Source organism: Pelophylax lessonae (genome assembly GCF_965119305.1).
Source record: "Pelophylax lessonae genome assembly, chromosome: 8".
In the NCBI taxonomy this organism is placed as follows: domain Eukaryota; kingdom Metazoa; phylum Chordata; class Amphibia; order Anura; family Ranidae; genus Pelophylax; species Pelophylax lessonae.
The window spans coordinates 85,420,662-85,437,574 of NC_138775.1; the positions used below are offsets into that span (position 1 = coordinate 85,420,662).

A 16,913-nucleotide genomic window follows, 5' to 3' on the forward strand; every position below is an offset into this window, starting at 1 on the left:
TCAGAACCTAAATTATCCCCCATTCCCTGACCATCATGCACTCTCAAAAAAAAGAAGAAGAACAAAGCACTCCTATACTTGCCTGTTCTGAAGACACAGTGACCCCTTGCTTGCACAGCTGAATGTTTCATATCCAAATGCACAGCCATGTCCCATATTTCTGCTAAAGGGGCTTCAGAGACTCATGTTCAGGCAGAACTGGCCAGTCAGTTGACCTCTCCTTCCACTGATACTTTGTTACCAGTGCTTAGGAATTTAGTCACATGGTAGACTTCTGTGAGAACACAGATACGGATTTAATAATTATTTTGAAGGAACAGAGGATGAAGGGGGTTGGATTAGATATCAGTCTGCTTTGATGCCAGCTATATCTAGCATATTCCAATTCTTTTTTAACAACCACATATGAATGAAACTGAAATCTTAATGATTGCCTCAGTGATTTTGGACCAGTAGCTAAGTTTTGCTGCAATTAGGTTATGGATGTGATTTGTCCAAAGAAAGGCACAACACAAAACAGGTCAAATGCAATGGCAACCTCTAAACTGCTATGTGTACCGATTTCAAAAGCATAAAACAAAGCATGTCAACATTATCCCTAAAGCTTACAAAAAATTAAAACTGGGTAAAAGATTGTTTTTGTTTTTTTTCCTATTCAAGCGCCGTCAGTCAGAAAAAGTTCTGCTAATGCTGTTGAGAAAGCTGAAGAAATAAAGCCTGCCAATCAAGTGCCAATTATGCGTGAGGTGAGTGCTATTTTGCTGGAATTTGCTGGTTTCATGACTATACTAAGGTGTCATATGGTTTTATTCATAATAAGCAAATGTTTTCCATGGGGATTTCTGAAAGTAAGTTCATTTAAAGATGCAATTATGCCAATTAAAAACATTAGGTTATTCAATATGGTGTGTTTGAGACATTCTAATGCTGGCTGTATTTTTTTTTTTTTTTTTGAGGAAAAAAAAAAAACTAACAGATTCCTCCATCCACACAAACAAGTTGGATGGAAGGAGGAATCACTCTTACTAGGACATTGTATTCTGACAGCGGCACTGGCTACAAGCACTGATTATGAAAAGTTTTACAACATGTCTCTTCGACAGAAGTTGATCAAAGTGATTTCTGTAGATGGGGAACAACCACACACTGATTGAAATTTGTCCATTCCGTGCTGAACTCGCCAAATTGACTTTTATAAGAATACAGATCATGCTTGATTAGCTTTATTCCCCAGCCACAGCAATAGGGAATGAATGAACTGCAACCAGATGTGATGTAAACCTTGTCACTTCTGTCCTCACTGTACACAGAGATGATCAGCAAATAGATGTTTACTGATAGCTCTCCACCTTCCCAAGACACCCTCCTTGGATGCCCTGGGGGGCCCAGAAGGGGCAGCAGAGCACGGAGATTGCAGAGTGGAAGGTCCAGCAAGTAGAATGCACCTACCAGAGCTTGTAGTAGTGATCCGGTGGCTTTAAAGCCACCTCACTACAAGAAAGCCGACAGTTGGGTGAAGAAATGCAAACAAACTTGCAGGGGCTATTGCCACTTGTAGTCTAAGTGTTAGAGTAAACCTGCATTTCTTTTGAAACATTTTTTTCTCTAAATTCTTTATTTATATAAGAGACTGATAATATGTCACAAACAAAACTAACACAATGAGGTTACAGTCGACTCAATGTACAGAAATATATGACCAAGATATAGACATGTTGTCATACAAAATAGACAACTGTATAAGTTGTCATCCTTGTGAATGTCATTGAAGGAGGGTAGATGAGCATGGAAAAAGAGAAGGTGGGGGGGGGGGGGAGCAAAAGAGTAGATGGGTTATCAAGAGGGGGAGAGAGTGATGAATCCGGAAAATGGCCTCCTAGTCAGTTCACTGGTGAAGAAATACAGGCATTATACAGCCAGCACTCCATTTCTAGGAATAAAGTCCATCCAGTAGAACCATGTTTGCTAAAGGTTTTCATCCCTATGATACAGAATTGCAGTTAAATCCTCCATATTCCTAAGTTGCATAATTTTCCCTAACCATAACTGTATGGAGGAGTCTCTTACCTTCATAGAATTAGAATACATGTTATAGCTGTGTTTAGAAAACATGGATTAACAGTGAGCTGTCTATGGGAAGGCAATTTAGTTGAAGAAGATAAGCAGCTGGGCTTGTCTGTCAGTTTATAGCCATTTGAAACTTTTTAAAAGTGAAAGTCTTGATTGGGAGTAGATGCCACAAAATGTCTGCTATTACATGTCTGATGTAATTCCACTGTGCAATAGCACTGTCTCAATGGGCAGTATTTGTATTCACAATACAAGGCGGAATAGCAGTTGGGGGAGCTTAGCCATGATACTGTGGTGGGGAAGTCAGGCACCACCAGTAACAGCATAAAACTAAATCAGACAAGGTCACCACAAACAAGGCTTGTCTGGCTAATAAAGGTAACTTATGATGTCTGCTGTTAGACAGTATCTTTACAATTAAACCTTTAAATGGCATGCAGGTTTGTATTAAAGTGAACCTGTGAAAACAAGCATAAAGACAGTAAAGTTTCATGCCTCTTCTTCATGGTTGTTCCTGGTCAGCCCCCCAAAAATACTCCATTAAAACCAAGTTGGCATTAGCAGTTCCCATATTTATTTTCTATTCATTGACAGGTTCACTTTAATCACCACTCATCTAACATTACCATGCATTATAACTTACATTTTTGAAAGAGGGAAGTACAAAGTACCACAATAGTACCTTCCCTGTGTTCTTTACAGCAAAATGTTTTTTCTCTTACGTCCTCCGACAGTCGCCGCCTCTTCATATTCGTCACATATGGGTATTAGACTTTGCTCCGAAGGAGTAGCTAGGCAACAGAATATGTTAACATTAAAGCTTTTAACATATCCCACCCTCAAGGGGTGGTCCCCTCAGTCAATACCCTCCTACTTCCTGCAACCATATCTCAGTTTCAATGTCTAGCTTGTCAGGAGTGGCTGGCTCTCTCTGTGCTGGGGCTTTGTGCCCCAGACTCTTTCTTCTTTTTTGATTTTTTGTTTGAGTTTTCTCTCTACCTTTACTTAGCTGTTCTTTTTGTCAGCATTAGTTAGTTCTTCGGATGAAGAGGATCATGCGGGCTGGGTCTCGGGCTGATCCCCCTGGTTGCAGGTCGTGGGTCAGTGGCTTCCCAGCCTGCCATCGAGCGTTCAGCCAGGTAACGCTCCTGGCACAGTGAACGACCCATCCCTGTTCGGTGCAGGGATGATTGGTGAGGTGGCTACCTCACTGGACGCTGTGCGGTTTCTTAACCCCCATTCTGTGCGTCTTGTATGCGACTCTCCCTGCCTCATGTGCAGCGGCTTGTTCGCCTGTGCGGGTCCCCCACGCCATTGTGAGGTAAGTGTATCTATGTGGGGACCTGTCTGTCTGGGGGGGTGTCAGTCTGGGACTGTGTAACCTGCCTCTGTTCTCACTGTTTGTCTCCCTATCACTCGGCTGCATGCTGTGGGCTGCAAGGGGGGGGGGGGGAGCTGTGTGACACCGTGTGTGTCAGCCTTGTCAGTGTGAGAAGCTGTGTGCTGTGGGGCATGTTTTGGGCATGTTTGGGCACTATACAGCGATCGCTGCGGCGATCTGACATGTTTTTTTATACATGGATGACATGTGTGCATTACTGTACTGTGGAGCGGCGGTTTCGGCGCCAAACGGCGCCATTTTGCCTACACTCGCTCCGGCCGCATGTTCTACATGCATGGCGGCCATTTTCTTGTAGCCTCCCATAGGCTTTCATAGAGCGCCCTGGCAGCATCACTTCCTCTTCTCCAGGAACACCGATCGAGGCAGCAGCAGCGGCGAGGGTCTCCTCAGGTTATATCCTTCTTATCCATTGCCTGTGTCAGTTTTATTGTCCCTGTGGGGGTCTCATTGTGCTTGTGTGTGGTGCGGTGGGCTGCGCTCGCCGCGCTTGTTAAAGGGGCAGTTAACCCTTTATTATCCGGCATTTGTAATAGGGGCAATGGATTCTCGGGAGGGCAAATTTCCTAACGCCTTGATGGAAAGCCAGGGGACCGCTGTTTCCCCCCCAGGGGGGGATTTAGCCACTATTGTGGCTGGCCTTGCTACTCAGGTGCAGATGCTGGTGGCTGCTCAATCTACTAAAAGACCCAGAGTTTCTCTTTCCTCTGATTCTGAGGGTGAAGGTGATGGGGCTGTTATGGCGGGAGCCTCCTTATCGGGGTCCCGCTCCTCCCTGGATCTAGTGGGGTCCGAGGTGGAGGCTGAAGTTGAAGGGGTTGATAATTCTCCCCCTGGCTCGCCTGAAGAGCTTGCAATCATGGATGAATTGATTGCTTCCATAAAACAAACGCTGCGTTTGCAGGATGAAGTGTGTCCCCCCGCTGCCTTGGCGGCTTATGGGACGCAGAGAAAACGCAGGACGCCGCAGGTTTTTCCCTGCAATGATGATCTTCAGCGCGCTGTTAAGGAACAATGGCGCAATCTGCGCAAACCTTTTGCTGTACCAAGTAGGTTCAAGCTGCGTTATCCTTTCTCGCCTTCCACTGATGAAAGGTGGTGTGTGCCACCCCCAGTGGATCACGCAATTGCGGTTTTAAACAAATCCACTGCGATTCCTGCAGAGGATTCCCCTGCGTTCCGTGATGCCACGGATAGGAGATTGGAGTCTCTTGCCCGTCATACTTATTCTGTTACGGGTTCTATGCTTAAGGCTCTGTTTGCCTCTCTCATGGCGGCCCAGGCGGTCGCAAGTTGGACGCAGATGCTTAGGCGCGTCCTAGTGGCCGATTCGGCCTCGCCGGCGACCCTGGATATGGTGGATCAAATCCACCAGGGTGTCATGTATCTGTGTGATGCGGACTTGGACTTAGTCCCGTTGGCTGCACGTGTGCACAGCGTGGCGGTGTTGTCTCGCCGCCTGGTTTGGTTGAAATGTTGGTCGGTGGACCAGTCTTCACGTAAGACCTTAGCCAATCTGCCTTATGATGGGTCTCGCCTTTTTGGGGAGTCCTTGGATGTGTTGATTAAGGGGATCACCGGAGGTAAGAGCACTCTCTTGCCCCATTTCCCCAAGGCTAAGGGGGCTTCTGGGAAGAAGCATGCTAATTTTCGGCCCCCTCAGGGGTCCTTTCGTGCCTTTCGGTCGCACTACAAGGGCAAACCGTTCAAAGGTCAAGGCTCTCAGAAGAAGCCCTGGTCTGGAAAACAGAAGTCCGGTCAATCCGGATCCGCAGCCCATAACAGTGCGGCCTGAAGGGGCGCCCTCACCCAGTTTTGGGGTGGGGGGACGCTTGCTCGGTTTTCTTCAGCCCTGGTTGGCCCGCGTGCGGGACGGATGGGTTCAGGAGATCGTTCGATCTGGTTACAAGATCGAGTTTCTCTCTCGGCCGGAGAGCAGATTTTTTCCCTCAAATCTTCAACTGTCTCCAGAGCGTTTACAGGACCTGCACCTGGCGGTGCGGGACCTGAGGGCTCAGGGAGTGGTAGTTCCGGTGCCTCATCGGGACAGATTTCGGGGGTTTTATTCCAATCTGTTCACCGTGCCCAGAAAGGAGGGCAAGGTTCGTCCAATTCTGGACTTGAAGGCTCTGAACCGCTCTGTGCGGGTTTGCAAGTTCCGCATGGAATCCCTGCGGTCGGTGGTGGCTGCCCTGGTTCCGGGGGAATTCATGGCCTCCATCGATTTGAAGGATGCGTATCTTCATATCCCCATTTTCGAGGGTCACCAGAGGTACCTTCGTTTTGCCATTACGGAGGATCACTACCAGTTCGTGGCGTTGCCTTTTGGTCTCGCCTCGGCTCTGCGGGTCTTCACCAAGGTGCTTGCACCGGTTCTGGCATTATTGAGGGCCCAGGGCATTTCTGTCCTGGGGTATCTGGACGACATTCTGGTTCGGTCTGCGACCAGCCAGGGTCTGGAGAAGGACCTGTCTGTCACGATGCAAACTCTGCAGGAGTTTGGTTGGAAGATAAATTTTCCAAAGTCGACACTGAGTCCGTCGGTTCGTCTTCCCTACCTGGGAATGATTCTGGACTCGGTGCAGGCGAAGGTCTTCCTGCCGGAAGACAAACTCAGAACTCTTCAGGAGGAAGTCAGGTCCCTCAGGGACGTTCCGCACTCGTCTCTGCGGACGTGCATGAGATGTCTGGGATTGATGGTCTCGGCCTTCGAGGCGATTCCCTTCGCCCAGTTTCACACGCGGGGTCTCCAAGCGGAGATCCTGTCCATGTGGGACGGGCGACCTCAATCTCTGGATCTTCAAATCTCGTTGAGTCATCGCACCAGAAGAGACCTTCTGTGGTGGCTCCAGTCCCCGATGGTGTCCGGGGGCAAGTCGTTTCGTCCTATCTCGTGGACGGTAATCACCACGGATGCCAGCCTGTCGGGCTGGGGTGGTGTTCTGGGCGTTCTGTCCGCCCAGGGGACTTGGTCGGAGGGGGAGTCCTCCCTTCCGATCAACATTCTGGAATTGCGTGCGATAAATCTCTGTCTTCGTCGCTGGACGGACCGGCTGCAGGGCTGCCCGGTTCGGGTGCAGACGGACAATGCCACGGCGGTGGCCTACATCAACCACCAAGGGAGCACCAGGAGTGCCCGAGCGGCTCGAGAAGTGGCCGACATTCTGTCTTGGGCCGAGACTCATGTCCCGGCGATAACGGCGGTTCACATTCCGGGGGTGGAGAACTGGCAGGCGGACTATCTGAGTCGCCAGACCCTGGATCAGGGGGAATGGTCCCTCCACCCGGCTGTCTTCCAGATGTTGTGCGTGAAGTGGGGTCTTCCAGATGTGGACCTGTTCGCGTCTCGTCTCAACAACAAGGTGAGAAGGTTCATGGCAAGGACGCGTGACCCTCGGGCAGACGCGTCGGACGCGTTAGTGGCCCCGTGGCATCAGTACAGGCTGATGTACGCGTTTCCACCGATTCAGTTGCTGTCCAGGTTCCTTCGCAGGTTACACTCGGAACGCAGCACGGTGATTCTTGTGGCCCCGGACTGGCCTCGCCGGTCCTGGTACGCAGACCTCGTGAATCTGGCGGTCGACGCCCCGTGGCGTCTGCCTCTTCGAGACGATCTCCTGTCTCAAGGACCGATATACCATCCTGCTTTACAGTCGCTGGCTTTGACGGCCTGGCTGTTGAGACCGAGGTCCTGAAGGAGAAGGGTCTCTCCCCAGAGGTCGTTCATACCTTGATCAACGCGAGGAAGTCTTCCTCGGGGAAGGTTTATTACCGTACTTGGAAGGCCTATTTTGCCTGGTGTGAGTCCAGGGGGTTTTCACCCCGCACGTACTCGGTTTCCCGAGTGCTGTCCTTCCTTCAAACGGGTGTCGATCAGCGTTTGGCGCTGGCTACGATAAAGGGTCAGGTGTCTGCGCTGGCCGTTCTGTTTCAACGTCCCGTGGCTTCCAACTCCTTGGTTGGCACTTTTGTTCAGGGAGTGCGGCATCTGGTTCCTCCTAGGAGGGATCCTCTGCCCCCTTGGGACTTGAATCTCGTTCTATCTGTGTTACAACGTGCTCCTTTTGAACAGATCAGGGAGATCTCGTTGTCTATGTTGTCCAAAAAGGTCGCCTTTTTGGTTGCGATCACTTCGGCTCGCAGAGTGTCGGAGCTGGCGGCTTTGTCCTGCAAGTCTCCGTATCTGGTTGTTCATTTGGATAAGGTGGTCTTGCGACCTAATCCTTCTTTTCTTCCGAAGCGAGTTTCGGAATTCCATCTTAATGAGGATATTGTCTTGCCTTCGCTGTGCGCGAAGCCTAAACATCCAAAGGAGGTGAGATTACATTCTTTGGATGTTGTTCGGGCGATAAGGGTTTACCTTAAATCGACTGAGTCTTTTCGAAAGACGGACTCCTTGTTTGTTCTTCCAGAGGGTCCTCGGAAGGGCATGGCGGCGTCGGCCTCTACCATCGCCAAATGGATCAGGCAGACCATTGAACAGGCCTATGCTTTGCAGGGGAAGGTTCCCCCTGTGCCTGTGAAGGCGCACTCTACTAGATCTCTGAGTACGTCTTGGGCCTGTCGTCATGGGGCTTCTGTAGCCCAGGTGTGGAAGGCGGCGACCTGGTCGACCGTGCATACTTTCACAAAATTCTACAAAGTAGATGCTCAGGCATCGGCGGATGCTTCCTTTGGCCGCAAGGTTCTTAGTGCGGCAATTCCCTAGGGTCCCTTGTTGGGGACCTCTGGCTGTTGGGATAAGTTTTTTATCCCCTGGTTATTTGTCTTTTCCTGGGTTGTTGCTCCTGTTGAGCACTTGTTTTTCCTGTAGCCCAGCTGGTTTCCTTCCTTTGGTAAGGTTCCTTTCTTTGATGCGGAGACTGCGTTGCCTTTCGGCGCGGATGCGTTTCCCACCCCTCATGTTTGCACTGCTTTGGGACGTCCCCATATGTGACGAATATGAAGAGGCGGCGACTGTCGGAGGACGTAAGAGAAAACGGAATTTTTGTAAAATCTTACCTGTAAAATTCCTTTCTCTAAGTCCTCCGACAGTCGCCGCCCCCGCCCCTCTTTTGGGGTTTGGTTGTATACTCTACTGCTATTCCACTGAAACTGAGATATGGTTGCAGGAAGTAGGAGGGTATTGACTGAGGGGACCACCCCTTGAGGGTGGGATATGTTAAAAGCTTTAATGTTCTATTCTGTTGCCTAGCTACTCCTTCGGAGCAAAGTCTAATACCCATATGTGACGAATATGAAGAGGCGGCGACTGTCGGAGGACTCAGAGAAAGGAATTTTACAGGTAAGATTTTACAAAAATTCCGTTATTCTAATTGAAAAGCACAAACAATTTCCAAATCTGAGAATTCTGAATCAGAATTGCATTTTTTAATTTAATTCCACAGTAGGGTTTCTGTTAACTAACCATTACATTTTTGTAATGATTAAGATGAAAAAACAAAAGCCTGTATGGCAGATGTCTGAAGAATACTTAAGCTCTTCCACAAGTTCCACAGACAAGTCTGAAGGAGAATGTAAGGAGAGGTAGGTGATTTATTTACGTACTACTTAGTGCGTGGCTTTCTTCATGGTATACAAAATCTTTTTATTGAAGTGCTTTATACTGTTCAGATGATAAAAGATATTTTGAGGGTCTGTTAAGTCTTGCCCACAAAGTTTTCCAGACAGGGATAGTGAGTGAGCGGGGCTTAGCTTTTGTGGGAGGGATGTAGCACCCAAGTTAGTGAAGTTGAGTCTTTTGTAAAACAGGTAATGCACAATCAGAGAGCATACAAAGTTCTTGATCATACAGTACATGACACAGGCTTAGTCTTCGATAACTGGGTTATATATTGCTACCTTTAAATGCTTGGACACTGGCAAACAGAACTGTTAGGACCCCCCCCCAATATACCCTCCCACAGACAGTTATTCTCAGTTTTGTGCTAGTGTCCTTAGGTGATGGATGTCTTTTTTTCTCCTGAGGGAGATTTTGCTGTTTCAACTAATTGCGCAGTTTCTGGAATAATACCACAGGCATGCCATTGGCACCGTACCCAAGCCCCATTGTAGAATAAGAAGACATGGGGCCTGTAAAGTCACTTCAGGCAGTGGATCCTGTGTTATGCACTGCTCCTTGGTAAAATGTGGAGCTAGTTGCAGTGTCATACAGGTACAAGGCAGTGACGATCTGCACAGGTATGACCTGTCTCCCTTTTTTTACGTGAATGAAGTGGATTTGCTTTCTCCCCCCTTAAATATTGAGGCTGTTCTGATTATTCACGGTTGGTAAAAAAAAGGGCTTGGTTCTTTATTTATGCAGAGAAGGTTCTGCTATAATGGTGTACGTTACGATTTTGGCACCCGGTGTTAACCGTCCGCTGGCTCCAGTACCAAGTGCCCTGATGGAATTCTCAGAAGAGTGGGCTGACAACGAGGGGGGAGGTTCTGCTTTGTATGGAAGTGCCTGTCCACCAGAGAGTGAAGGAACAGACAATCAACTGCCGTGGGATCCAGGATTAGGCGCGGGAGCGCATTAATCGCTGTCACTTGAGACCACTTCCTGAGAAAGAGTATATCAATTCCATGGCGTGTTTGCTGTCCTATAATCTAGACAGCATATGGTTCCGGTGAGTTCACAATTCTACTAATGGGTGGAGGATATCACCTTGGTGACACATCATAGTGATTATTGAGCACTGAGAAATATTAGTTCACTTCCACTTTTTCATTTTGATTTATGGACACTTAGAGCGTTTATGTTTGTGTCCAACATTAAATAGAATTTCAAATGTGAAATGAATATTATATATTGTGTTACTTAGGAGATTTTTTAATACTGATAATGAGAATATTTAGTTTTATTGTCTAATATTTATTTTATAATCTATTTTTGTATGATAATTTGTTATAAATAGTTTGATACACACACTTTTTTTTCTTTTTTTATTATAAATATTATTTTTATTTCATTATTTTTTTTCTATTTACAAATTAACTTTTTTGCATTTATTATTATTATTATTATTATTATTATTATTATTATTATAATAATATGCTTCATAATGATTGCCTATCAATTAGCACATTGTTTTTAAAATGTGGTGCTAATAAAAGGTTGTGTGTTATGTAATATAAAAAGGGCACTGATGGGTTAATTTGTAGTTCTCCCTTTAGCTCTGCCCACTCTCCGCCCCCACATTGGGCTTAAAATCTCTGATTGCCGTCATTCTCTGGACTTGTAAAAGCGCATGCACGTGAAATACATTGTCACGGCATTAGGGATGCATGCGTTCCACGTCATCTACTCACGCCGGCGAAGTCCAGCTTGGATTCTCCTGCAGCCCATTTCATCTTCGTGGCCATGGCAGTTGGCGCCTCCTCATGGCTCACCTTGCCCAGGACACAATGACCCATCGGTACCCAAGCCAACTACAGTTTCAGACTATGGCTGAATGGGCAAAAGTTTCACGCCAGGACCTGGAGGAGAAACAGCTCCCTCCTTCCTTTGTAGAGCTGGCGGATCAGTTGGTCCAAGGGCTACAATTTGTCTGTGACCCCTCTTTGGATGCCGCTCCCTTGCTTTCTAGACTGTCTGTCTCAGCAGTGGTCCTGCGGCACATTATTTGGCTGAAGTGCTGGTCTGCGGACCAGGCTTATATGAAGGCCTTGTCCGATCTTCCATTCGTGGGGATCGCCTGTTTGGAGCTTCCTTAGATGACATCATCAAAGGCCTCACAGGAGGAAAGGGTACTCTTCTTCCCCAGGCTTCCAAGGCTAAGGAGTCCCGTCGCCGTCAGGGACCCTCCTTTTCTGCCTCACAAGCGCCCACAAAGTCATTTGATCCGCGTACAAGATGGAGTTTCGATCATATCTGCCGGAAAGGTTCTTCCCTTCCAACCTGCACTTATCCCCAGATCGCTTAAGGGATCGGTATGGGGCAGTGCAAGATTTGTTACTTCAAGAAGTGATTGTTCCGATGTCGGAACGTTTCAAAGGTTTATATTCAAACCTGTTTATGGTTCCCAGGAAGGAGGGCAAGGTGCGTCCAATTCTGCCCCTCAAGGTGCTGAACTGCTTTGTGCGGGCACAGAAGTTTCAAATGGAATCCATGCGCACAGTGGTGGCATCCCTACATCAGGGGGACTTTCTCGCATCCATCGACATTAGGGACGTTTACCTTCAAATTTCCCATTTGTATTGCCCATCAGCTCTTCCTTCGCTTGGGCAAGGAGCAATATCAATTTGTTGCATTACCCTTTGGTCTCGCCTCCACTCCTCTGGTATTCACAAAAGTGTTGGCCCTGGTTCTAGCATTACTGCGTCAGCGGGCGGATCGCGATACTGGGGTACCTGGATGACCTGCTTTTGTGAGCAGAGTCTTTGACTGCCCTGTTGACCACTCTGCAAACCCTGAGGGAGTTTGGCTGGATTCTGAATCTTCAGAAGTCTGCTCTGGTCCCGTCCACAAGCCTGAAATATTTAGGACTGACTCTGGACTCGGCCTCGGCCAGAGTGTTTCTCCCTCTGGCAAAACTTCAGAAGTTGCAGGAGGCGATTTGGTGTCTGCTGTCCAGCAGAGGATCATCTCTTCGGACTTGCATGCGGGTGCTGAGTCTGATGGTGTCTACCTTTTTGAGGCGGTTCCATTTGCACAGTTCCACACAAGATCTCTGCAATAGGAGATTCTAGTAAAATGGAAAAAGAATCCTCAGTCTCTGGACAATCTGATCGTGTTGAGCCAGAGCACGAGGGGGTCCCTGGTTTGGTGGCTTTGCTCTCCGCCACTTCAGGGAAAATCCTTTCTTCCCCTGTACTGGACAGTTGTCACCACAGATGCCAGCCTTGGCACGCCGATCTGGTATGGCTGGTCGGTGATTCCTACGCTTTTAAAAGCTAGAAAATCTACTTCTAGGAAGATTTACCATCGTACTTTGAAGACATTACATTGCGTGGTGTGAGTCTCTTGGGGTTCACCCTCGCTCCTTTTTGGTGACTTGGATCTTGGCTTTCCTCCAACCTTTGGCCTTTAGTACCATCAAGGACCAGGTCTCGGCCTTGGTGATTTTTTTTCAATGTCCGTTGGTCTCCCACTCCTTGGTGCGTACCTTTCTCGAGGGAGTGAGACACTTGGCTCCCCCGGTGCATTCTCCTTTTCCGCCATGGGACCTTAATTTGGTGTTGTCCGTTCTTCAGAAACCACCCTTTGAAAATATTTGTGAGATTCCTCTGCTTACGTTCTCCCAAAAGGGGGCCTTTTTGGTGGCTTTTACTGCGACAGCGCTGTCTTGTCATTCACCTTATCTAGTGGTGCACAGGGATAAGGTGGTTCTTTGACCATATCTGTCGTTCCTTCCAAAGGTCGTCTCTGATTTTTATCTAAATTAAGACATTGCGTTGCCTTCCCTGTTTACTAAGCCTAAGCATCCTAAGGAAGTTGCTTTGCATTCCCTGGATGTGGTATGGCCAATCGGGGTGTATCTGGCAGCTACGGAGTTGTTTAGGAAGTCAGACACACTGTCCTAACAGATGGACCTCACAAGTGACACTCACAAGTGGCTGGCTGCTTCTGTTGTGACCATTTCCAGATGGATCAGGCAGACTGTGGTTCAGGCTTATTCTATTAATCAGGTTCCTCCTTTGCCTCTCAGGGCGCACTTTACTTGGACACTTAGTGCCTCCTGGGCCTTCCGTCATCAGGCATTAGTAGTGCAAGTTTGCAAAGCGGCCCCTTGGTCGTCTGTGCACACATTCACGAAGTTTTATAAAGTGGATATATTGGCATCTGCGGATGCTTCTTTTGGCTACAAAGTTTTTCAGGCTGCTGTTTAGAGGACATTTCCACTTTGGGGTGTTTTTTTTCAGGTGAGCTCCAGTGGTTCTCAGTTGAGCTCCATGTTACCTGGTTGGCTATGTTTAGCCTTTGGCAAGTTTGTTTTCTGCTGTTCCCACCCCTCATGTTTGATACAGCTTTGGGACGTCCCTACGGTCATGAAGATGAAGAGCTAGGTCCCTCAGTGAACGAAAGAGAAAATGGGATTTTTGACTTGCCATAAAATCCATTTCTCTGATGTTCATTGATGGACACAGCACCTGCCTCTCTTTGGAGTTGGGTTATTTTTTCTTCTGACACTGCTTGTTACAAAAATATAGCAGGAAGTAGGAGTATACCCCCAGGGACTGCCCCATAGGCATGCTCAAGCTATTCTCTGCCTAGTGTCCTACTCCTGTAGGGGACATCATAACTCTATGGTCATGAAGATGAAGAGCTGTGTTCATCAATGAACATCAGAAAAATTGATTTTACGGTAAGTTAAAAATCCAATTTTTTATTTTTGTTTAGGCCCCTTTCACACTCATGGATCGATCTGGTCCACCTGTCGGTTTTTCAGGCATACCCGATCAAACCATCCATAGCTCTCTATGGAGCAGCGGATGTCAGCAGAAATGTGTCTGCTGACACCCACCAACATACGATCCAGTCGGGGGTTGCCAAAAACAGACAGATGGGGATCTGTTCCACATCGGTCTGGTGGATCAGATCGGATGACACTTGAATGAAAACGGAAAGGCAGTGTGTCCTGCATAGCAGAGCAGACACAGACCTGTCATCCACTTGCTCAGCAGGGATAAGCGGACAGATCCCTTTGCTGAGTAGCTGGATCTGCTTGACAGAAGGCAAGGCCCTTAAGTATGTTGTGCAAATGGTAAAACATAACAAACATAGGTGAGGTCTTCTCAAATTTGACTGCAAAAGTGGAAATATGCTGTATTTAAAGTATAGCTGTTGTGAGAAAGTTATGTAGGCTGCCATTGCAAACTTCTTTTGAGAATGCTAGTTACCTGGCCGCCAGGCTAACACCTAGGCTTTAATGCTTTCTGAGTCACTAATTTGACAGGAAATAAAGTATTCTTACATTTTTCGAACACTCATGTACAGAACCTTTCTTTGAGCCTGTGAAGCTAAAGTATTGCACTAGAACTTCTTTAAAGAATATGAGTTAGGTTGCCAATACTAGTGATGCATTTTTTTGCCTTTATTCTCTTTCATTAAATCAAAAGATATATAAGTTATTTTTATATTCTCAGTTTATTGCTAATTGTAATTTATTCCTTTGTAGTTAAAAAAATATGCCTAATAAACATATGAAAAAACAAGGTGAGCAAGTCAGTTTTTGGCATTTTGCACATTAATGTAGGGGCTGGCCATAGTGATTGATTTCTTTCAGTTGGTCAGCTTCAACATATACTGCAAAAAGTGCAAACAAAATATAACATATATTGGCTATAGCAGTGTGCAGGGGTTTGATAAAACATTTTGTGAATCTGAAGTATTGCAGCCAGAAACAGCCAAGTAATTGACATTTTAAGATAGATGCCACAATGAAAATCCCATACTTCTCTAATGACAGCTGTACTTTAAATGCTTCATTTGTGATAAATCTACTGGGGTACTAGAGCGCTGTTTACTCAAACCATCTCAGCTATTTCGATATTAGATACAAAAACATCTTACTGCATTGTAATGCAGGTTGTGCAAAGGTTTGGTTACATTTCTTGCTCTTTTTTTTTATTATTATTTATCTCTTATGGCAAAGATAGTGGTTTGTAAAATCTTTGAAGTATTTTCCTACATACTATTCATGATTTTTGTAAACTTTGATCACTAAAACCAATAAAGGGCCAGAAGGCATATTAGCAATGTACTCTTATGACCACAATTCTATCTTTTTCCCCCTTTTGCTTTAAGGAAAAGCTCAGACTCTGGAGATATGAATGACTTGGTCGATCTGATGACACAAACATTACACATGGAAAAGGACAGAGGTCAAGTGTCACCAGGTCCTTGTGATGAATTTAGAATCCACAGGAAATATAGAGACACATTAATGTTACATGGAAGAGCTGATGAAGGCCAAGAAGATGTATTTTTCCAAGACATACCATCAGGTGTGGAATCAATATCCCCTTCCTAATGAAAAAAATTATTTTACGTTTGTTAGGTCACTCAGGGCAACTAGCATCTCAGTCTGCAGCATAAACCATAATGACACCTATAAAGGCTAAGTTTACCTTTTACCAGGAAATAGCCTATGCAGTCAAGGGGCTGCAGTAAATGTTAAAAATCTGTGCAGCTTCGTAAAAGCATCATTATTTTACTGTTTTACCTGTAGGTTATTTAGGTCCCCTCAAAGGCTTGGCTAAAAAACGTGTAGCTAGCAATCCATACCTCCTGATTTATTACATGGATGCAAAATGTTGGACAGTTTACACGTCCTAGTTAGAACGTGGGGGTTGCTAGCTAGGAGTTGTTTAGCCAGGCTTCAGGGGGAATCTAAATGGCCTACAGGTAAAACAATCCAAATAATGTTTATTTAAAAAGCTATAATACAAAGCTACACAGATTTTTAAACTCTACTGGGGCCCATTTGACCTCCTTGGTGCCACAAGGACTATTTTCTAGAGAAGGGGAACTGAGCCTTTAACCACTGGTTCATTGCTTCCAGGTAGAGCTGAAGAGAAATGGACTTTCCTCAATTCATACAGAGCTGTTCTCTGCTCACTCACAGCTGTCAAAAAAAAAAAAAAAAAGTACCTCTGGCAAATGTTTATCAACACTGTTAAGACTGCTAGATAACTATAAACACTATGCTTTACAATGTATAATTTCCTTCTTTTAGATCAGGGATATTGAATTAAAATTCACCGAGGTCCGGTCAGTAAAATTTTCTTCTAGCAGAGGTCCGAATATCATGTCCGTACCCGTGGCGTCTTTTCACATGTGCCAAACAGCATGTTGCCGCAACACCATGCGGCTTGGTTCTGCGCGATTTTGGGAAAAAAAGGTCAAGGACTTCTTTCTCTATGTTTCTCGCGGGTAGTTCAGCCCTCTTGATGAGTGTCCTCAGGTCCCCCTTTACAGCACCACCTTCCACTCCTTTCACAGTTCTCACACTTCCTTGTCATCGACCCTCCCCCCCCCCCGACAGTATTATCCTCTGCCCCTTTTTACATCATCCCCCCTACATTACTGTCCTCGGTTCCCCAATACCCCCCCCCCACAATAAAGTTTTCAGCTACCCCGCATTACTGCCCTTAGCCCCCTTCACATTACTGTGCTTATTGCCCCCCACATTACATTTCTTAGCCCACCCACATTACAGTCCTCAGCCTCCCCCAAATAAATGCCCCCCCACGCACACACGCACACACACACACACACACACACACACACACACATTACAGTCCCCAGTCCCCCGCTTTATTGTCCTTAGCGCTCTCTACATTAGTCCTCAGCCCCCCCCCCACTTTATTGTCCTCAGTTCCCACCACATCACAGTCCTCAGGGCCCCCCACATCACAGTCCTCAGGGCCTCACTTTAATGTCCTTAGCCCCCCTCCCACTATGATGTCCTCAGCCCACCACATCACAGTCCTCAGCTCTCCACTTTAATGTCCTCAA

At 46.6% G+C, this 16,913-nt stretch overlaps 1 protein-coding gene across 1 annotated transcript in view; it reads left to right on the forward strand.

Moving 5' to 3' along the window:
• Positions 1–16,913, forward strand: part of NEK4 (NIMA related kinase 4) — a 123,698-nt gene that overhangs the window by 95,860 nt on the left and 10,925 nt on the right. Inside the window, exons 12-14 of the mRNA XM_082265515.1 lie at positions 661–746; positions 8,901–8,995; positions 15,201–15,400. Of these exons, the coding sequence (XP_082121641.1) occupies positions 661–746; positions 8,901–8,995; positions 15,201–15,400 (381 nt within the window). The remainder of the gene's footprint in view (positions 1–660; positions 747–8,900; positions 8,996–15,200; positions 15,401–16,913) is intronic.